Raw genomic sequence first — 23,259 nt, forward strand, 5'->3', positions numbered from 1 at the left:
CGCTACCACAGGGAGTGGTTGAGGCGAATAACATAGATGCATTCAAAGGGAAGCTGGATAAACACATAAGGGAGAAAGGAATAGAAGGATTTGCTAATGGGAGAAGATGAAGAGGGGTGGGAGGAGGCTCGTGTGGAGCAGAAACACTGGCCTGTTGGTCCGAATGGCCTGTTTCTGTAAAATTCGATGTAAACAAAAAATTATTTTACAATCGCTGGCAGGCCAGCTCAAGAATAAATGAATGCCACAGGCTCCAGCCAGAGTGCTGATTATTTCACGTGCCAAAGAGTGGGTGGAAATTACTGTAAGACTTAATTTTCGAACAAAACTACCGTGTTCAAACTACCAGGTCTCCATTGCCAGCAATCCAGTTTTGCAACAGTACACTTGCCAACTGCAATTTAATACTCGCAACTCATTTAACGACACATTTAGTTAAAAAAATGTCAAAGCGCACTGTTTACTGGCAACACCGAGTAATTTTAACTGTCTGCAGGAAGTTTCTTTAATGACTGAATGTAGGTTCACACTTGCACTTTGCCGTCTTTTGGATGAGTCGTTAAACCGAAGCCCCCGCTTCCCTCTCAATTGGACGTAAAAGATCCCATGGGCACTATTTTGAAAAAAAGCAGGGAATTTCTTCCCAGTGTCTTGGGACCAATATTTATCCCTGAATCAACATCACAAACAGATAATGTGGTCATTATTAAGTGGATGTAAAAGATCCCATGGCACTATTTCCCTCAATCAACATAACAAAAAAACAGATGATCTGGTCATTATCACGTTACTGTTTGTGGGATCTTGCTGTGCACAAATTGGCTGCTCTGTTTCCCACATTACAGCAGGGACTACACTCCCACATTGCAACAGTGACTACACCCCCACATTGCAACAGTGATTACACCCCCACATTACAACAGTGATTACACTCCAAAAGTACTTCATTGGCTGTGAAGAGCTGTGGGACGTCCTGAGGTTGTGAAAGGCAAGCTCTTTTTTTTGAATGACTGCCCTTAATGATAATTATTACAGCATACTTAGATCTTAATTCACCGAGTTTTGCTTCAGAAACATTAAGGCTCAGACTTTGCGGAGTGTCAAAGACAAGACCACACTCCCTTTCTTCTGGCTGTCACAGGCCCTTGGGAGCGTCGAGTTGCTTAGCTTGAAGGAAATACTTCGAAGCAAAAAGACATCTCAAAAAAATACCTGCGTCTAAAAACCAGGCCCCGAGGGACGTCAAAGACATTTATATAAGAGGCGAAAGGGGGCGGAGAGCTCGAAAGAGCGGAGTCACAAAGCAAATCAGAGTCAATCTACGAGGACAGTGCTTTAACTTTGTCTCGGGAAAATCAGCAGTGAAACTGCTTTGTGAAGGATGCTTCATTCTTGGCGAGTAAAGTCATGAAGTTATGCTCACCGGGGCAGAAAGGTAAAAGATGGGCCTATTCAGTGAAAGCAGAGCGGCCTCCTTAACATAAGAACATAAGAAATAGGAGTAGGAGTAGGCCATACGGCCCCTCGAGTCTGCTCCGCCATTCAATAAGATCATAGCTGATCTGATCATGGACTCAGCTCTACTTCTCCGCCCGTTCCCCATAACCCCTTATCGTTTAAGAAACTGTCTATTTCTATCTTAAGTTTATTCAATGTCCCAGCTTTCACTGCTCTCTGAGACAGCGAATTCCACAGATTTACAACCCTCTGAGAGAAGAAATTTCTTCTTGTCTGTATTAAATGGGCGGCCCCTTATTCTAAGATCATGCCCTCTAGTTCTAATCTCCCCCATCAGTGGAAACATCCTCTCTGCATCCACCTTGTCAAGCCCCCTCATAATCTTATACTTTTCGATAAGATTACCTCTCATTCTTCTGAATTCCAATGAATAGAGACCCAACCTACTCAGCCTTTCCTCATAAGTCAACCCCCTCAACTCCGGAATCAACCTAGTGAACCTTCTCTGAACTGCCTCCAAAGCAAGTATATCCTTTCGTAAATATGGAAACCAAAACTGCATGCAGTATTCCAGGTGTGGCCTCACCAATACCTTATATAGCTATAGCAAGACTTCCCTGCTTTTATACTCCATCCCCTTTGCAATAAAGGCCAAGATACCATTGGCCTTCCTGATCACTTGCTGTACCTGCATACTATCCTTTTGTGTTTCATGCACAAGTACCCCCAGGTCCCGCTGTACTGTGGCACTTTGAAATCTTTCTCCATTTAAATAATAACTTGCTCTTTGATTTTTTCTGCCAAAGTCCATGATCTCATACTTTCCAACATTATACTCCATCTGCCAAATTTTTGCCCAGTCACTTAGCCTGTCTATGTCCTTTTGCAGATTTTTTGTGTCCTCCTCACACATTGCTTTTCCTCCCATCTTTGTATCATCAGCAAACTTGGCTACGTTACACTCAGTCCCTTCTTCCAAGTCGTTAATATAGATTGTAAATAGTTGGGGTCCCAACACTGATCCCTGTGGCACCCCACTAGTTACTGGTTGCCAACCCGAGAATGAACCATTTATCCCGACTCTCTGTTCTCTGTTAGTTAGCCAATCCTCTATCCATGCTAATATATTACCCCCAACCCCGTGAACTTTTATCTTGTATAGTAACCTTTTATGTGGCACCTTGTCAAATGCCTTCTGGAAGTCCAACTACACCACATCCACTGCTCCCCTTTATTCACCCTGTTCGTTACATCCACAAAGAATTTCAGCATATTTGTCAAACATGACTTCCCCTTCATAAATCCATGCTGACTCTGCCTGACCGAATTTTGCTTTTCCAAATGTCCTGCTACTGCTTCTTTAATAATGGACTCCAACATTTTTCCAACCACAAATGTTAGGCTAACTGGTCTATAGTTGCCTGCTTTTTGTCTGCATTCTTTTTTTAAATAGGGGCGATACATTTTGAGTTTTGCAATCTGCTGGGACCTCCCCAGAATCCAGGGAATTTTGGTAAATTACAACTAATGCATCCACAATCCCTGCCGCTACTTCTCTTAAGGCCCAAGGATGCAAGCCATCAGGTTCAGGGGAATTATCTGCCTTTAGTCCCATTATCTTACTGAGTACCACCTCCCTAGTGATTGTGATTGTGTTAAGTTCCTCCCCCCCTATAGCCCCTTGACTATCCACTGTTGGAATATTGTTAAGTGTCATCTACCGTAAAGACTGATACAAAATATTTGTTTAGAGTTTCTGCCATTTCCACATTTCCCATTACTAATTCCCTAGTCTCGTCCTCTAAGGGACCAAAATTTACTTTAGCCACTCTTTTCCTTTTTATATACCTATAGAATCTGTTTTTATATTTTGTGATAGTTTACTTTCATAATCTATCTTCCCTTTCTTAATCATTTTTTTTAGTCGTTCTTTGCTGGCTTTTAAAAGCTTCCCAGTCTTCTGTCCTCCCACTAGTTTTGGCCACTTTGTATGCCCTGCTTGTTAATTGGATACTGTCCTTTATTTCTTTAGTTAGCCATGGATGGCTATCTTTTCTCTTACACCCTTTCCTCCTCATTGGAATATATTTTTCTTGGGAGTTGTGAAATATCTCCTTAAATTTACACCACTGTTCATCAACCGTCCTGCACTTTAATCTATTTTCCCAGTCCACTTTATCTAACTCTGCCCTCATACCTTCATAGTCTCCTTTATTTAAGCTTAGTACGCTGGTTAGAGATCCAACTTTCTCACCCTCCATCTGAATTTGAAATTCAATCATACTTTGATCACACATTCCGAGGGGATCCTTTACTAGGAGATTGTTTATTAATCCTGTCTTATTACACAGGACCAGACCTAAGATAGCCTGCCCCCTGGTTGGTTCCATACATCCCTTATGCACTCTATGAACTCCTCCTCAAGGCTACCCTGACCAATTTGATTTTTCCAATCAATATGGAGGTTAAAATCACCCATGATTATTGCTGTTCCCTTTATGCAAGCCCTCACTATTTCCTGGTTTATATTCCGACCAACAGAGTTGCCACTGTTAGGGGGCCTATAGACTACACCCACCAGTAACTTTTCCTCCTTATTGTTCCTTATCTCCACTCAAACTGTTTCAACACCCTTATCATTTGAGCCAATATCATTTCTTACTATTGCAGTGATTCTATCCTTTTTCAATAGAGCTACCCCATCTCCTTTTCCTTTCTGTCTGTCCTTCCGGATTGTCAAGTACCCCTGAATATTTAATTCCCAGTCCTGGTCACCTTGCAACCACGTCTCTAATATCTATCAGATCATACCCATTTGTCTCAATTTGTGCCGTCAACTCATCTATTTTGTTACACATGCTACGTGCATTTCGACAAAGTGCCTTAAAAGTTTGTTTTTTTACCCTTTTTTCCTGCTTGTTTCCTCTCTCCTTCAAACTCATTTTCTTTATTTTTGCTTTCTAATTCCAGCTTTACTCCCCTCCCTACTGAATCTATTTTCAGGTTCCTAGCCCCTGTCAAGCTAGCTAAACCCTCCCCAACAGCACTAGCAAACACCCCCCCACCCCCACCGCGAGGATATCGGTCCTCGAGGCGGATTCCAAAATACAGCGACACTGGTATGGTTTCCATAGCGAAGTCTCTACCCACCCACCCCCCACCCGTTAAGTGAAGCCAAGACTATATCAACCTCCTTAAAGCAAACATCCCTGAAACCCCCTTGACAGGTAAGTGCAAACATCAGCCGCTGTTCAATTTAATCTTTCAAAAGGACGTGGCCGTGAGATTAATGGCAGGAGGTCTTGCAGGTGAGAAGGGTGATGACTGATCAGGGAGACTTCCGAAGCTTGCTCAAACAGAGCTGCTCCATTCAAAGGAGGGTCACTTCAACTTTCGAGAGTTTGTTAGTTTTAACACGAAAGGGAATTCAAAAGAGAAAGAAAAACACCCTTGCAGATTAGCGCTTGTTCCTTTCACGCACGTGGAAAGATTTGTCATTTTTCCGCTGAATATCGAGAGGACAACTTCACAGGTGCATTCACGACGCGACTGCGGCATTTATTAACCATGTGAGTGATGTACTCTACAGCCTATAAGAATTAGGAGCAGGAGTAGGCCAATCGGCCCTTCGAGCCTGCTCCACCATTCAATGAAATCACGGCTGATCTTCTCCCTCAACTCCATTTGCCTGCACTGTCCCCATATCCCTTGGTTCCCTTAATATCCAAAAATCTATTGATCTCTATCTTGAATATACTCAAAGACTGAGCCTCCACAGCCCTCTGGGGCAGAGAATTCCAAAGATTCACCACCCTCTGAGTGAAGAAGTTTATCCTCATCTCAGTCCTAAATAGCCGACCCCTTATTCTGAGACTGTGACCCCTGGTTCAGTTGCAAAAATTCATAATATTTTTCTAATTTTTACTGTAAGATCATCATTTCAGAACTGAAAGTTTGGCACAAAGTCACGCAGTGTGGGCAAATGGAGTCATAAGTATTGACCCACTTCCAGGGACATAGGACTAACTAAATGTGGAAAGACCAAGGACCATCAAATATTCCCTTGATCAATGAGTGTACAACAGACCCAGACACGAGGTGAGGAAAACCCCCAGTGGGGGAGAGCTTTGGGAACCACAGGTCCAAAGTCATCTGTTCCTCCCAAGCTCGTTACATCCAACACTCCCGCACAGCCGTTGAGCCTGCATGCGCGGACTGTTGAATGGGCCACGCAGCCCAAAATACTACAGGGAACATAGAAAATAGGTGCAGGAGTAGGCCATTCGGCCCTTCGAGCCTGCACCACCATTCAATAAGATCATGGCTGATCATTCACCTCAGAACCTCTTTCCTGCTTTCTCTCCATACCCCTTGATCCCTTTAGATATAAGGGCCAGATCTAACTCCCTCTTGAATATGTCTAACGAACTGGCATCAACAACTCTCTGTGGTAGAGAATTCCACAGGTTAACAATTCTCTGAGTGAAGAAGTTTCTCCTCATCTCGGTCCTAAATGGCTTACCCCTTATCCTTAGACTGTGACCTCTGGTTCTGGACTTCCCCAACACCAGGAACATTCTTCCTGCATCTAACCTGTTCAGTCCCGTCAGAATTTTATGTTTCTATGAGATCCCCTCTCATTCTTCTAAACTCCAGTGAATACAGGCCCAGTCGATCCAGTCTCTCCTCATGTCAGTCCTGGCATCCCGGGAACATTGGCTATACCCCCCCCCCCACCCCCACACCATTCAAATAATCAACACATTCCCAGGGACTGCAACTATTACTACAACCTTTCCAATTAATCCATCAGGGACCCAATCCTAATTTTTTTTATAAAGACAGTTATCCGAGGGAAAAAGTTGCAGATTTTATTTTAATTTTGTGTGCAGCATTCGAAATGAAGTCTAAACATGCATTAAAGTGATGATGGATGGATAGAAGTCGGAACGCCAAAGGCCCTCTCGCACGTTCCTCACGGATCCCAGTTTGAAACGGGTTGGGCCAGAATTTGCAGTCACAGTAACGGTGAAGCTAATGGCGTTCGCTGTTATTTATGCAACTTTAGTGGAGGGGCAAATGTGCGCCTATGCAAAGGTCGCACCCATTAATCTCACCACAGAAGCATCATTTCACAGCCCCAGGACATCGCTGCAAGAGTTCCTCAGGGCACCTTAAACATTCACTCCCTCCACCACCGGCGTACCATGGCTACAGTGTGTACCATCTACAAGATGCACTGCAGCAACTCGCCAAGGCTTCTTCGGCAGCACCTCCCAAACCCGAGACCTCTACCACCTAGAAGGACAAGGACAGCAGGCACAAAGGAACACCATCACCTCCAGGTTCCCCTCTAGGTCACACACCATCTGACTTGGAAATATATCGGCTGTTCTTTCATCGTCGCTGGGTCAAAATCTTGGAACTCCCTCCCTAGCTGCACTGTGGGAGTATCTTCACCACACGGACTGCAGCGGTTCAAGAAGGCAGCTCACCACCACCTTCTCAATGGCAATTAGGGATGGGCAATAAATGCTGGCCATACCAGCGACGCCCACATCCCATAAACAAAAAAAACATTAACTCTGTCTCCCTCTCCACAGATGCTGAGTGCTTCCAGCATTTTCTGCTTTTATTACAGAACGTTAAGCCTTGTCATTAGAAGTGTAAGTATCTTTTTAATGACTTGATAAGTGTGAATGAGTGCCAATGAACCTCTCTGGAACTATTACAATGAAATATAACAAACATGACATCTCAGGTTTTGAATTTTTTGGGTAGAATATTAAAATTTCAAATTTTAAATTTAAATTGCTTTTTCCTTTCTGTTTCTCCCTCTTAATCCAATCTTTCTTTCTCCCTTTTGATTCCTGATTTGACATTGAATACACCCTTTTTAATTCAACCTCCTTCTCTGTCCTTTCTGTTTATTTTCCAATCCTTAAACCTGGTAAAGAAAAATAGATAGAACTTGCATCTATATAGCGCCTTTCACGACCACCGGACGTCCCAAAGCTTTTTACAGCCAATGAAATATATTTTGAAGTGAAGTCACTGTTGTAATCATAGAACGGTTACAGCACAGGAGGCCATTTGGCCCGTCGAGTCTGTGCCGGCTCTCTGCAAGAACACTTCAACTAGTCCCACTCCACCGTCCTTTCCCGGTAGCTCTGCAAATATTTTCTTTCAGGTACTTATCCAATTCCCTTTTGAAATCCACAATTGAATCTGCCTGTCAGGCAGTGCATTCCAGATCCTAAACAGTCGCTGCGTAGAAAAGTTTTTTCTCATGTCGCCTTTGGTTCTTCTGCCAATCACCTCTCAACCTTCCGTCAATAGGAACAGTTTTTCTCAATCTACTCTGTCCAGACCCCTCATGATTTTGAACACCTCTATCAAATCTCCTCTCAACCTTCTCTGCTCTAAAGAAAACACCAGCTTCTCCAGTCTATCCACATAACTGAAGTCCCTCATCCCTGGAACCATTTTTGTAAATCTTTTCTGCACCCTCTCTGAGGCCTTTACATCCTTCCCAAAGTGTGGTGCCCAGAATTGGACACAGTACTCCAGTTGAGGCCAAACCAGTATTTTATAAAGGTTCATCATAACTTCCTTGCTTTTGTACTCTATGCCTCTATTTATGAAGCCCAGGATCCTGTATGCTTTTTTAATCGCTTTCTCAACCTGCCCTGCCACCTTCAATGATTTGTGCACATATACCTCCAGGTCTCTCTGTTCATGCATCCACTTTAGAATTGTACCCTTTAGTTTATATTTCCTCTCCTCGTTCTTCCTACCAAAATGCAACACGTCAGAGTTTTCTGCGTTAAATTTCATCTGCCACGTGTCCGCCCATTCCACCAGCCTGTCTACATTTTCTTGAAGTTTACCACTATCCATCATCATCATAGGCAGTCCCTCGGAGTCGAGGATGACTTGCTTCCACTCTAAAAGTGAGTTCTCGGGTGACTGAGGAGTTCAGTGCAGGACCTACAGTCTCTGTCACAGGTGCGGCAGACAGTGGTTGAAGGAAAGGGTGGGTGGGGAGTCTGGGTTGACGCAGACTCCTTCCGCTGTCTACGCTTGGTTTCTGCTTGTTCTCGACGATGGGACTCGAGGTGCTCACCACCCTCCAGGATGCTCTTCAGCCACTTTGAGCGGTCATGGATCAGAGATTCCCAGGAGTCGGTGGGGATGTTGCACTTTATCAAGGAGGCTATGAAGATGTCCTTAAAGCGTTTCCTCTGTCCACCTGGGCACCATCCTCCTCACTGTTCACTATACTTCCAAGTTTTGTATCTGAAAATTTTGAATTTATGCCCTGTGCACCCACATCCAAGTTATTAACATAAATTAGCAAAGTAGTGGTCCTAGAACTGACCCCTGGGGAACACCACTGTATACCTTCCACCAGTCTGACAAACAACCGTTCACCACTACTCTCTGTTTCCTGTCACTCAGCCAATTTCGTATCCATGCTGCCACTGTCCCTTTTATTCCATGGGCTTCAAATTTGCTGGCAAGCCTATTATGTGGCACTTCATCAAACAACATTTGGAAGTCCATGTACGCCACATCAACTGCACTGCCCTTATCAACCCTCTCTGTTATCTCATCAAAAAACTCAATCAAGTTAATTAAACACGATTTGCCTTTAACAATTGCCTGCTGGCTTTCCTTAATTAATCCACACGAGCCCAAGTGATTTAATTTTATCCCGGACTATTGTTTCTAAAAGTTTCCCCACTACCGAGGTTAAACTGACCGGCCTATAGTTGCTGGGTTTATCCTTACACCCTTTTATGAACAAGGGTGTAACATTTGCAATTCTCCAGTCCTCTGGCACCAGCCCCATATCTAAGGAATTCACCCTACTTCTCTGTTCTTCCTGTTTATTTCCCAATCCTTAAACTAGATAAAGAAAAATAGATAGAACTTGGATTTATATAGCGCATTTCACGACCACCTGACGTCTCAAAGCGCTTTTCAGCCAATGAAGTACTTTTGGAGTGTAGTCACTGTTGTAATATGGGAAACGCAGCAGAAAATTTGCGCACAAGAAAGTTCCCACAAACAACAATGTGATAATGACCAGATAATTCTGTGTTTCGCTCTCCACAGATGCTGCCTGGCCCGCTGAGTGTTTCTGGCATTGTCTGGTTTTATTTTCAGGTTTACAGCATTCGCAGTATTTTGCCTGATTGAGCCAAGTTTCTGTCTGCCAATTTGTGAGCGTTGCAAAACAAAAATAAATTCCCTTCAAAACATAGTTCGATGGCTGTGAAGCTGATCCTGAGGGGGATTGACAGGATAGACGCAGGGAGGATGTTTCCCCGGGCTGGAGAGTCTAGAGCCAGGGGTCACAATCTCAGGATAAGGGGTCAGCCATTTAGGACTGAGATGAGGAGAAATTTCTTCACTCAGAGGTTGGTGAATCTTTGGAATTCTCTGCCCTAGAGCACTGTGGAGGCTCAGTCGTTGAATATATTCAAGGCGGAGATAGATAGATTTTTGGAATCTAGGGGAAATCCAGGGGTATGGGGATTGGACGGGAAAGTGGAATTGAGATCGAAGATCAGCCATGATCTTATTAAACGGCGGAGCTGGCTCGAGGGGCCGTCAGGTCTACTCCTGCTCCTATTTCTTATGTTCTTATGTTTTTAAGCATTTGCAAAGTCCTGAGGAAGTGAAAGTTGGTATGTAACTAAAATTAATTCTGTCATTTTTTCTTTTTCTTTAAATGGAGAGCACAGGATATCACCAGATATCGTCTTGAGGCAAAAGTTATTGCAAGGTGGATTGCTGCAAAATATCAGAATTTAGAGTTTGTAGTTGAGATTCGCACAGGGAGCAGGTGCAAGGGGCGGGAGGCGGAGAGCTCTCAATTCCATCAGCTTTTGGTTTGAGATTCCAAGGTCTGGCTGTCCTTTGTCTCACCTTCGTTCCACACACCGCGCTCAGAAAACAGTTGTACTTGGGACTGCGCCAAAACTATCAAACTGCTTTCAAGTCTTGTCATTTGTCCACCTTCCAATGTATACAGCTGCACTTTAACTCCCCCATCAATCCATTTGTCTTGGCACCGAGTCACAAGTGTGAAATGAACTGATATTCGTCGGAGGCCTTTCCCTGTGGAAAAACCTTTAAGAGAGACAAAGCCAAAAGAAAATAAAACTAGTTTTTGAGAGTGTGATAGTGCGTGTGTGTGAGAGTGCATGTGTGAGAGTGCATGTGTGAGAGTGTGTGTGAGAGTGTGTGTGAGAGTGTGTGTGCGAGAGTGTGCGAGAGTGTGTGCGAGAGTGTGTGCGAGAGTGTGTGCGAGAGTGTGTGCGAGAGTGTGTGCGAGAGTGTGTGCGAGAGTGTGTGCGAGAGTGTGCGAGAGTGTGTGAGAGAGTGTGTGAGAGTGTGTGTGAGAGTGTGTGTGTGTGAGTGTGTGTGTGGTGTGCATGTGTGAGAGGTGTGCGAGTAAGTATGTGAAAGTGTGTGTGTGGTGTGCATGTGTGTGAGGTGTTGTGCGAGTAAGTGTGTGAAAGTGTGTGAAGGTGTGTGTGTGGTGTGTGTGAGGTGTGTGTGTGGTGTGTGAGGTGTGTGCGTGAAAACGTGCGTGAAAGTGTGCGTGAGAGTTTGCCTGTGAGAGTTTACGTGTGAGAGTTTGCGTGTGCAAATTTGCGTGTGAGAGTTTGCGTGTGAGAGTTTGCGTGCGGCGTGAGTTTGCGTGCGGCGTGAGAGTTTGCATGTGGCGTGTGAGAGTTTGCATGCGGCATGAGTGAGTTTGCGTGCGGTATGAGTGAGTTTGCGTGTGGCATGAGAGAGTTTGCATGTGGCGTGAGAGTTTGCGCGCGGCATGAGTGAGTTTGCGTGCGGCATAAGTGAGTTTGCGTGCGGTATGAGTGAGTTTGCGTGCGGCATAAGTGAGTTTGCGTGCGGTATGAGTGAGTTTGCATGCGGTATGAGTGAGTTTGCGTGCGGTATGAGTGAGAGTGTGCCTGTGTGTGTGATGTGTGTGTGTATATTGGGTGTGAGTGTGGTGTGTGTGTGCGTGTGTTGGGTGTGAGAGAGAGTGAGCGAGTGAGTGTGATTGTGTGTGTGTACGTGGCTGAGTGCGCACAGCTGAGCGTGCACGAGCGTGTGCGCGGGTGCACGAGTGTGTGTGCGAGCGTGTGTGCGTGCCTGTGTGTGTGCCTGTGCGAGTGCGTGTGCCTGTGTGCATGAAAAAAAATCCCATAATATCCATACTAAAAATCAAACAGCAAAACCAAACTCTGGCAATTAAGTGGGGAATACGAGGGCTCGATAATCCTCAGCAGAAATGTTTCATCCATCACCAGTAACAGGTTCTAAAGGGTAGCTAAAAACAATGGGTAATAGGAAATAACTTTTGAGAACTAAAGTTGTTTAGTAAAAGCCCGCACTCCCCCGGCAGCCTGAGAATGATGCACTGCCAACGGTGCGTCTTAAAAACATCAGCATTAAACACAACAGGAAGAGCTGCTGAAAGGAAACATCTGGTGACGTGGTCAGGGCCGTGACCAGGTCAGTCCCACGGCCGAGGAGCTATCCATTTGGCCTGCGTGTGCGAGGTGTCATTTCCCGACTTCCAGTTGCAGAGTTCGTGTGCTGCTGATTCAGGCAGGCGTCATTTGGACCATTTAAAAAAAATATTAGGGTTGGATTTTTGGCTTTGATGATTTTGGGGTGGTAAAGTTGGCACCTGGGAACAGTTTGCGCTAAGGGAGGCATTGTACGTGTCTCTGAGAGCGATAGCATGGGAAAATCCCGAGCTGAAGAGGCGGGCCGGGAGCACTCCGAGAGACGCCTTGGGAGAAAAAAAACCCTAAACAAACCCTCCACAAAAACATTCCCAATACATAGCCCACGCCACCACAACACAAATCGCAATTTTTTTTTTTAAACACTTGCCTTAGGAGTCCATTACTTGTCTCTCTGCAGCCGGTATAGGTTCCCCGCCCGATTTCCCAGGCGGTCACTGCGGGGCGTACGGGTCGGGCGGGAGTCAAAAAGCGCGCCGTGTTGCAACCAGGGGCTTGCACATCGAGCGCAGCTCTTCCGGGCGGTGCTGCTCCGCGCCACCGCAAAACCGGCCCTGAAAACCCCCGCGGTGCGCTGGAGGCTAACCGCCCGCCCAGAACACCTCACCGCCGCCATTGCCGCCGCTCCGCGACGCAAAACAAAGGACCGGAAAATCCACCCCAACATTCATTATACACAAGGCATTTTTTGCCCATCCCTAGTTGCCCCGAGTTGGAGATTGTAGACAGTAACCGCCCGTATTTCTGATGGACATCAGGCTCCCGTGTGGATGCAAATTACCCCTCAGTTCATTCAAAGAGCTTTGCAGCCAATGAAGCACTTTTCTGAAGTGTAGTCATTTGTTGTAATGTAGGAAACGTGGGAGCCAATATGCGCACAGCAAGCTCCCACATACAACAATGTGGTAATGACCAGATAATGTTTATTTTTTGTGATGTTTGTTAAGGGGTAAGTATCAGCCCAGGACGCCCGGGAGGCGGGGGGTGTGGGGGCGGGGTGTGAGGACAGGGGTAACTCCCATGCTTTTCTTCAAAATAGTGCCGTGGAATCTTTTCATAGAATTTATAGCACAGAAGGAGGCCATTTCGGCCCATCGTGTCCGCACCAGCCGACCAAGAGCTACCCGGTCTAATCCCACTTTCCAACTCTTGCTCCGTGGTCCTGTAGGTTACGGCACTTTAAGTGCACATCCAAGAATCTTTTAAATGTGGTGCGAGTTTCTGCCTCTACCACCCTTTCAGGCAGTGAGTTCCAGACCCCCACCACCCTCTGGGTGAAGACATTTCCCTCATATCTCCTCTTAACCTCCTACCAATTACTTCAAATCTATGCCCCCTGGTTGTTGAGCTCTCTGCCAAAGGAAACAGGTCCTTTCTATCCACTCTATTCAGGCCCCTCATAATTGTATACACCCCAATAAGGTCTCCCCCCAGCCTCCTCTGTTCCAAAGAAAACAGACCTAGCATCTTCAATCATTCCTCATAGCCAACATTCTCCAGTCCAAGCAATATTCTTGTAAATCTCCTCTGTACCCTTTTCAGTGCAACCAGATCTTTCCTATAATGTGGTGACCAGAACTGCACACAGTACTCCAGCTGTGGCCTAACCAGTGTTTTATACAGTTCAAGCATAACCTCCTTGCTCTTGTAATCCATGCCTCGACTAATAAAGGCAAGTATTCCATATGCCTTCTTAACCACCTTATATACCTGGTCTGCTACCTTCAGGGATCTGTGGACATGCACTCCAAGGTCCCTTTATTCTTCTACACTTTTCAGTGTCATATCATTTAATGTGTATTCCCTTGCCTCTCCAAATGCATTACCTCACACTTATCTGGATTGAATTCTATTTGCCACTGTTCTGCCCACCTGACCAGTACATTGATATCTTCCTGCAGTCCGCAGCTTTCTTCTTCATTATCAACCATATAGCCTATTTTAATGTCATCTGCCTTGTTAAACAAAGGTATAACATTAGCAGTCCTCTGGTACCACACCTGCAACCAGAGAGGATTGGAAAATGATGGTCAGAGCCTCTGCTATTTCCTCTTTTGTTTCCCTTAACAGCCTGGGATACATTTCATCCGGGCCTGGGGATTTATCCACTTTCAAACCTGCTAAGCCCCTTAATACTTTCTCTCTCACTATGTTTATCTCGTCTAATATTTCACACTCCTCCTCCCTCATTGCAAAGTCTGCATCTCCCCTCTCTTTGTGAAAACAGATGCAAAGTATTCATTGAGAATCATACCCAGGTCTTCTGCCTCTACACACAGGTTTCCTTTATGGTCTCTAATAGGCCCCACTCTTTCTCTAGTTATCCTCTTGCTCTTAATGTATTTATAAAACATCTTTGTGTTTCCCCTGATTTTACTTGCTGACATTCTTTCATGCTCTCTCTTTGCTTTCCTCATTTCTTTTTTAATTGCACCCCTCACTTCTTATGCTCCTCTAGAGTTTCTGCAGTATTGAGTTCTCGGTATCTGTCATAAGCTTCCTGTTTTTTTCTTTATCTTACCCTGTATGTCTCTTGATATCCAGGGGGCTCTAGATTTGTTAGCCCCATCCTTTTTTTTTTAAAGGGAACATACTTGCTCTGTACCCTCTGGATCTCCTCCTTGAATGCCTCCCACTGCTCTGACACTGATTTACCATCAAGTAGCCATTTCCAGTCCACTTTGGCCAAATCCCATCTCAGCTCAGCTCAGCAAAATTGGCTTTACCCCAATTGAGAATATTTTTTCCTGGTCCATCTTTGTCCTTTTCCATAATTACCCTAAATCTTACTGAATTATGATCACCAGCACCAAAATGCCCTCCCAATGATACCCCTTCCACCTGTCCATCTTCATTCCCCAAAACCAAGTCCAGAACCGACATGAGGTAGAAAAGGCCACCCGACAACTGAAGAACAAGGCGGCCTCAGGAACAGGTGGAATCCCCAAAATATGACGGAGAAGCACTATTGGCGCGAATACATGACCTCATTGCTCTCATCTGGAAGGAGGAGAGCATGCCAGGAGATCTCAGAGATGCCGTAATCGTGACCATCTTCAAGAAAGGTGACAAGACAGAGGAGGTTTCTCTGCTGTCAGCCACAGGGAAAGTCATCGCGAGACTCCTCCTCAATCGCCTTCTCCCTGTGGCTGAAGAGCTCCTTCCAGAGTTGCAATGCGGATTCCGCCCACTAAGGGGCACAATGGACATGATCTTCACTGTGCGGCAAATCCAAGAGAAATGCAGAGAACAGCACCAACCCTTGTATATGGCCTTCTTTGACCTCGATACTTTCAACCATGAGGATTATATGGAGCATCCTCCTCAAATTCGGCTGCCCTCAAATGTTTTTCACATCTTCCGCCTGCTTCACGATGACATGCAAGCCGTGATCCTGACCAACGGATCCACCACAGACCCAATTTACATTCGGACCGCCATCATGCAAGGCTGTGTCATCGCACCAATGCTTTTCTCGATCTTCCTTGCTGCAATGCTCCACCTCACCCTCAGCAAGCTCCCTGCTGGAGTGGAGCTAATCTACAGAACAAGCGGGAAACTATTCAACCTCCATTGCCTCCAGTCCAGATCCAAGGTCGTCCCATCCTCTGTCATTGAATTACAGTACGCAGACGATATTTGCGTCTGCACACAGTCGGAGGCCGAACTCCAAGACATCGTCAACACCTTCACCGAAGCATACGAGAGCATGGGTCTTACACTAAACATCCGTAAGACAAAAGTCCTCTACCAACCTGCCCCCGCCACACAGTACTGTCCCCCCGATTATCAAAATCCATGGTGAGGCCTTGGACAATGTGGACCATTTTCCATACCTCGGCAGCCTACTGTCAACAAGGGCAGACGTCAATGACAAAGTCCAACACCGCCTTCAGTGTTCCAGTGCAGCCTTCGGTCGCCTGAGGAAAAGAGTGTTTGAAGACCAAGGCCTCAAACCCGGGACCAAGCTCATGGTGTACAGAACAGTAGTGATACCCGCCCTCCTATATAGCTCAGAGACATGGACTATGTACAGCAGGCACCTCAAAGCACTGGAGAAGTACCACTAACGCTGCCTCCACAAACAGGATAGGCATACCAATGTCAGTGTTCTCGCTCAACATCCCCAGTATCGAAGCATTGACCATGCTCGATCAGCTCCGTTGGACGGGCCACATCGTTCTTATGCCCGATACTAGACTCCCAAAACAAACGCGCTATTCGGAGCTCCGACATGGCAAGCAGGCCCCAGATGGGCAGGGGAAACGCTTCAAGGTCACCTTCAAAGCCGCCTTGAAAAAGTGCAACATCCCCACCGACACCTGGGAATCCCTGGCCCAAGACCGTTTAAAGTGGAGGAGAAGCATCCGGACAGGCGCCAAACACCTCAAGTCTCATCGCTGGGAGCACACGGAAGCCAAGTGTAGACAGAGGAAGGAGCGAGCGTTAACCCAGACTCCCCACCCACCCATCCCTCCAATCACCGTCTGCCCCACCTGTGACAGAGACTGCAGGTCCCACATTGGACTCATCAATCACCTGAGAACTTACTTTTAGTGTGGAAGCAAGTCATCCTCGACTCCAAGGGACTGCCTAAGAAAGAGAAGCAGCTCTCCCACTGATACCCCTTCCAACTGCCCCTCTTTATTCCCTAAAACCAAGTCCAGAACCACCCCCTCCCTTGTTGGGCTTATTACATACTGCCTAAAGAAGTTCTCCTTAATGCATTTTAGGAATTCCGCACCCTCTGTACCATTCACATTTTTTCCCAGTTAATATTAGGGTAGTTGAAATCCCCCACTATTACAGTACTTCACAGCAATTTGCCCACATATTTGTTCTTCTATCTGCCTCTGATTGTTTGGGGGTCTATAGTACACTCCCAGTAGCGTGATAGCCTCTTTCCTGTTCTTCAATTCACTCCATATGGCCCAGTTTGATAGTCCCTCTAACATATCATCCCTTCTCACAGCTGTAATTGTTTCTTTAATCAATACTGCGACCCACCCCCCTCCTTTTTTAACCCCCTCTCTATCCCGTCTGAAAACCCTGCAACCAGAAATGTTGAGCTACCATACCTGCCCTTCTTTCAGCCATGTCTCATGTACTCCCAAGTGTCTATCTGTGCTCTCAGCTCATCTGCTTTACTCCCTATACTCCTTGCATCTTAGTGGTGCTAAACTCCCTTGTTGTCTATTTTCCAGCCCTTGTTCCTCGGTCTTCGAAATTCACTTTCTATACTTTTCTGCTGCCCAATTCCAGCTTTGCTTCTCTCCCCCCGCCAAGTTAGTTTAAACCCTCCCCAACAGCACCCGCAAACCCTCCCGCGAGGATACTGGTCCCGGCTCTGTTGAGCTGCATCCGGCTTGTACAGGTCCCACCTCCCCCAGAAGCGGTCCCAATGCCTCAGGAATCTAAAGCCCTCCCGCCTGCACCATCTTTCGAGCCACGCATTCAGCTTCTCTATCCTTCTATTTCTGTACTCACTAGCACACGGCACTGGCAGTAATCCAGAGATTACTACCTTTGAGCTCCTGCTTTTATATTTCTCTCCTAGCTCCCTAAACTCTGCCTGCAGGACCTCATCCCTCTTTCTACCTATGTCATTGGTACCGATATGGACCACGACCACGACAACGTTGCACGAGGTAGGAAAAGCTATAAAACAGCTCAAGAACAACAAGGCTACGGGAGTCGATGGAATCCCTGCTGAGGCGCTAAAGTATGGCGGAGAGGCGCCGTTGGCGCGAATGCATGACCTCATCTCTCTCATCTGGAGGGAGGAGAGCATGCTGGGAGATCTCAGAGATGCAGTGATCGTGACCATCTTTAAAAAAGGGGACATCTACTGCGGCAATTACAGGGAAATCTCCCTATCAGCCACTGGGAAAGGTATCGCTAGAGTCCTCCTCAACCGTCTTCTCCCTGTGGCCGAGGAGCTCCTCCCAGAGTCACAGTGCGGATTTCGTCCCCTACGGGGCACAACGGACATGATCTTTGCAGAGCGACAGCTGCAGGAAAAATGCAGGGAGCAGCACCAGCCCTTATACATGGCCTTTTTCGACTTTACAAAGGCCTTTGACACTGTCAACCACGAGGGTCTATGGAGCGTCCTCCTCCGTTTTGGATGCCCCAAAAGTTTGTCAACATCCTTCGTCTGCTCCACAACGACATGCAGGCCGTGATCCTTACCAACGGATCTATTACAGACCCAATCTACGTTCAAACCGGGGTAAAACAGGGCTGCGTCATCGCTCCAATCCTCTTCTCAATCTTTCTTGCTGCCATGCTCCACCTCACAATCAACAAGCTCCCCGCTGCAGTGGAACTAAATTACAGAAACTGTTTAACCTTTGCCGCCTCCAGGCCAGGTCCAAGATCACCCCAACCTCTGTCGTTGAGCTACAGTACACGGACGACACCTGCGTCTGCGCACATTCTGAGGCTGAACTCCAGGATATAGTCGACGTATTTACTGAGCATACGAAAGCATGGGCTTTATGCTAAACATCTGTAAGACAAAGGTCCTCTACCAGCCTGTCTTCGCCGCACAGCACTGCCCCCCAGTCATCAAGATCCATGGTCCGCCCCTTGACAATGTGGATATTATCCCATACCTCGGGAGCCTCTTATCAACCAAAGCAGACATTGATGAAGAGATTCTATACCGCCTCCAGTGCGCCAGTGCAGCCTTCGGCCGCCTGAAGAAAAGAGTGTTCGAAGACCAGGCCCTCAAATCTACCACCAAGCTCATGGTCTACAGGGCTGTAGTAATACCCACCCTCCTGTATGGTTCAGATGCATGGACCATGTACAGTAGACACCATAAGTCACTGGAGATATATCACCAACGATATCGCTGCAAAATCCTACAAATCCCCTGGGAGGACAGGCGCACCAACATCAGCAACCTCGTCCAGGCCAACATCCCCAGCATTGAAGCACTGACCACACTTGATCAGCTCCGCTGGGCAGGCCACATAGTTCGCATGCTAGACACGAGACTTGCAAAACAAGTGCACTACTCGGAAACGAGCCAAAGGTGGGCAGCGGAAACGTTACAAGGACACCCTCAAAGCCTCCCTGATTAAAGTGCGACATCCTCACTGACACCTGGGAGTCCCTGGCCAAAGACTAAGTGGAGGAAGTGCATCCGGAAGGGCGCTGAGCACCTCGAGTCTCAACACCGAGAGCATGCAGAAATCAAGCACAGTGGAAAGAGCATGCGGCAAACCAGTCCCACCCACCCCTTCCCTCAATGACTATCTGTCCCACCTGTGACAGAGTCTGTGGTTCTCATGTTGGACTGTTCAGCCACCAAAGAACTCACTTCAGGAGTGGAAGCCTTCCTCAATTCTGAGGGACTGCCTATGATGATGATGGACCACGATCTCTGGCTATTCACCCTCTCCCCCCAGAGACGGCACCTCCGGCAGTGCTGTGCTCCCTCAGTACTGCACTAGGAGTGGCAGCCGCTCAGTGACATCCTTGATCCTGGCTCCTGGGAGGCAACACATCATCCTGGAGTCACGTCTGCGGCCGCAGAAACGCCTGTCTGCTTCCCTGACTATCGAATCCCCTACCACTATAGCTCTTCCATTCTTCTTCCTCCCCCCTGTGCAGCTGAGCCACCCGTGGGGCCATGGACTTGGCTCTGACTGCACTCCGCAGAGGCTCCATCGCCCTCACCAGTACTCCGAACAGAATACTGGTTGGAGAGTGAGATGCACTCAGGGGACTCCTGCACTATATGCCTATTCCTCCTCTTTTGTCTGGTAGTCATCCACTCCCTCTCTGCCTGCACACTCTTTAGCTGCGAGGCCACCACTTCTAGAAACGTGCTATCCACGAAGCTCTCAGCCTCGCAGATGCACCACAGTAACTCCAGCCGCTGCTCAAGCTCCGAAACCTGGAGCTCGAGTTGTTGTAACTGCTGACACTTTCTGCACATGTGGTTGTCCAGGCTACAAGACGTGTCCAGGATTTCCCACATGGCATAGAATGAGCACTCCATGTGACTGAGCTGCCCTGCCATGCCTGCAGTTAATTGACTATGAAATCAACTTAACACTAGAAGGCATCCACCTGAGAGGGCAGGCGGGGCTTCGGTTTAACATCTCATCTGAAAGACGGCACCTCCGGCAGTGCTGTGCTCCCTCAGTACTGCACTAGGAGTGTCAGCCTGGATTACGTGCTCAAGTCTCTGGAGTGGGACTTGAACCTACAACTTGTAGCTGACAGTGGAAGATAGTCGTAATAAGTCCGCTCTGTAATTTTGAGTAATTGCCTTTGTAGAGGAAACATATTTACTTACAGGATACACCTTGTACAACTTTAGCAACCCGAAGGCATTTATTTTTTTATAAACGGAGTGAACAATATGTCCGTTAGTGAGTTGGAGGCGTGTTTTAAGGCACAACTCACAGCAAACAGTCTACAGAGTCTATTTAAAAAGAGTCACTATGAACTGCAGCAAACAGAACTCATGATCGAAACTACAGCAATGTGTCTCGATAAAAGCAGGATTATTTCTTCAGAAAAATGCAGTGAATGGAGGATTGTTACACAATACAAATGATGTGCGTAAAATCAACCCCAGTCACTGACAGCAGTGCGGTCTCCAGGCGTGATTGATGGGGAGGTGGGAGGGGGGGGAGGAATTACTCAATCATCTTCATCCTGGCTCGGAATAGTGACGTCACTAGAGGTAGCCTTTTTTTTTAAACTAATTCTCGAGGTGTGGGTGATGATGACAAAGCTGCATTGTTTCAGCTCTCTGTAATCTGCTCCATCCCCACAAACCGCACCCCCCACCGCCCCCCCGAGATGTCTGCGCTCCTCTAATTCTGCCCTCTTGAACATCCCTGATTATAATCGCTCCACCATTGCCTTTTGTTGCCCTGGGCCCCAAGATCTGGAACTCTCTCCCTAAACCTCTCCGCCTCTCTTTACTCCTTCAAGACGCTCCTTAAAACTTACCTCTTTGACCAAGCTTTTGTTCACCTGCCCTAATTTCTTATGTGTCAAATTTTTGTCTTATAAAACTCCTGTGAGGCGTCTTGGGACGTTTTACTACGTTAAAGGCGCTATATAAATACAACTTGTTGTTGCACTGAGGGCATTAGGAGTTACTAAGGTAGCGTGGGATTGGAGTCACTTGGAGGCCAGACCAGGGCAGGAACCGCAGGTCTCCTTCCCTTGGGAGACATGTGTGAGCCAGTTGGGTTTTATTAAACGACCAAACGGTGGCTTCACTGTCGCTCTTTGCTGCCAGCTCACAAGTCGACCCAGTTTATTGAATTAATCTCACGGCTGGGCGCAGTGGGATCTGAACTCACAACCTCTGGGTCGTTGCACCATCACCCTTGACCTACATTGGCTCCCGGTTAAGCAATGCTGCAACTTTTAAATTCTCACCTTTGTTTTCAAATCACTCTATGTCCTCGCCCCTCCCTATCTCTGTAACCTCCTCCAGCCCCACATGCGCCCGCGCCCCCACCGCTGAGATCGCTGCATTCCTCCAATTGTGGCCTCTTGAGAATCCCTGATTTTAATCGCTCAACCATTGGTAGCCATGCCTTCAAGTGCCTGGGTCCCAAGCGCTGGAACTCCCTCCATAGACCTCTGCGCCTCTCTACCTCTCTCTCCTCCTATAAGACGCTCCTTAAAACCTGCCTCTTTGGTCACCTGCCCTAATATCTCCTTATGTGGCTCGGTGTCAACATTTGTGTGATAATCGCTTCTGTGATGCGGGATGGGACGTCTCACTACGTTAAAGACGCTATAGCAATGCAAGTTGTTGCAGTACGTACACATCGACGGGGATCCGCAGCAGGGTGGGAAGGAGCAGGGAGACGTCAGACATGGTGAGGAGCCGGGGTTCAAGCAGCTGCAGAATACACAGGCCCGTGCTGAATATCACGTTGATACCTGGGGGAGGGAGAAGGGAAAAGGATTTTTCATTTGTGATAATTTAAGCAAAATAAAGATCATCTTCCGTCTCTCCTCTTGACCGTAGCACACTCGCCTCCGAGTCAGCAGTTTGTGGTTTCAGGTCCCAGTCTGCAAAACCTCGTGAAACCACCTCAGTAATGATCAAACGTGACATTATTCCATGCGGGGCTCAAATAAAAATCAAATACAGTGAGATATCGCTGGCCATTGTAGGTCGGCTTTGACTGAGACCTCGTGTTCAATCAAATTCTGTAATAGGGGAACAAAAACAGAAAATGCTGAAAACACTCTGTAATGTATGCACCTGTGAGTATGTTCACAGGTTTGTAGAGCTGTTGAGCTGGGAGTGGCTTAGCCAGTGAGGTGATGCTCACAAGACTCAATAAAACCCCAGCCAGTTGGGTTCAGGGGATCCACGATGAGGCAGGTGGTTGTGAGCCTGGTGGATGAACTGGTAAGGTGTGATTGTTAAACCTTTTGCTAATAAACTAACTAGTTCTTAATAGCAATGTGTTGCTATGAATTCTTAAGCAAAGAACCCATGAAGCAAATACATTACACTCAGCAGGTCAGACAGCATCCGTGGAAAGAGAAACAGAGTTAACGTTTCGGGTCTGAGACCCTTCGTCAGAACTGGAAAAGTTAGAGATGTGACAGACTTTTAGGCAAGTGCAGGGGCAGGGAAAGGAGCAAGTGGAGGAAAGGACAAAAGGGAAGGTCTGTGATAGGGTGGAAGGCAGGAGTGGTTAAATGTTGCAAATGGGGATGGCAGAATCATAAACATGTGCCGCCTGACAAAATAAGGGCAGAAGTTCTGGTCTGAAATTGTTGAACTCGACGTTGAGTCTAGAAGGCTGCAAAGTGCCTGATCGAAAGATGAGGTGCTGTTCCTCGAGCTTGCGTTGAGCTTCGCTGGAACAGCGCAGGAGGCCGAGGACGGAGATGTCGAAGTGGGAGTGGAGCGGGGGATTAAAGTGACAGGAACCGGAAGCTCGGGGTCACCCTTACAGGCTGATTTACTGGAATCTAATAGAGGAGCTGGCTAAACGGAACTACAAAATAAAACTCGGGTCAAGAGTTAACAGAGAAGTGTTTATAAAATAGCCGTTCTCAAAAGTTTTTCACTCCCGCGGAAGTACTTTAGATAATTAAGGAAGATTTGGAGAGCTATCGAGAAAATGGGGGAGGGAGAGGAGATTTCTTTTCACGCAGCAAGTTTTTGAGTAGATTTATTGAATAGATTGGGCCTAGACACTCTGGAGTTTAGAAGAATGAGAGATGATCTCATTGAAAATTC

General features: G+C 46.8%; 1 protein-coding gene across 5 annotated transcripts in view; it reads right to left on the minus strand.

Moving 5' to 3' along the window:
- The window catches only part of LOC139279464 (carabin), a 246,818-nt gene that overhangs the window by 100,667 nt on the left and 122,892 nt on the right, over positions 1-23,259 (minus strand). For all 5 annotated transcript variants that reach the window (XM_070898596.1, XM_070898594.1, XM_070898593.1 and 2 more), the window contains one exon: positions 21,821-21,938. In XM_070898596.1, coding sequence (XP_070754697.1) covers positions 21,821-21,938 — 118 coding nt within the window. The remainder of the gene's footprint in view (positions 1-21,820; positions 21,939-23,259) is intronic.

This window comes from Pristiophorus japonicus, chromosome 14, assembly GCF_044704955.1.
Source record: "Pristiophorus japonicus isolate sPriJap1 chromosome 14, sPriJap1.hap1, whole genome shotgun sequence".
NCBI lineage: Eukaryota > Metazoa > Chordata > Chondrichthyes > Pristiophoridae > Pristiophorus > Pristiophorus japonicus.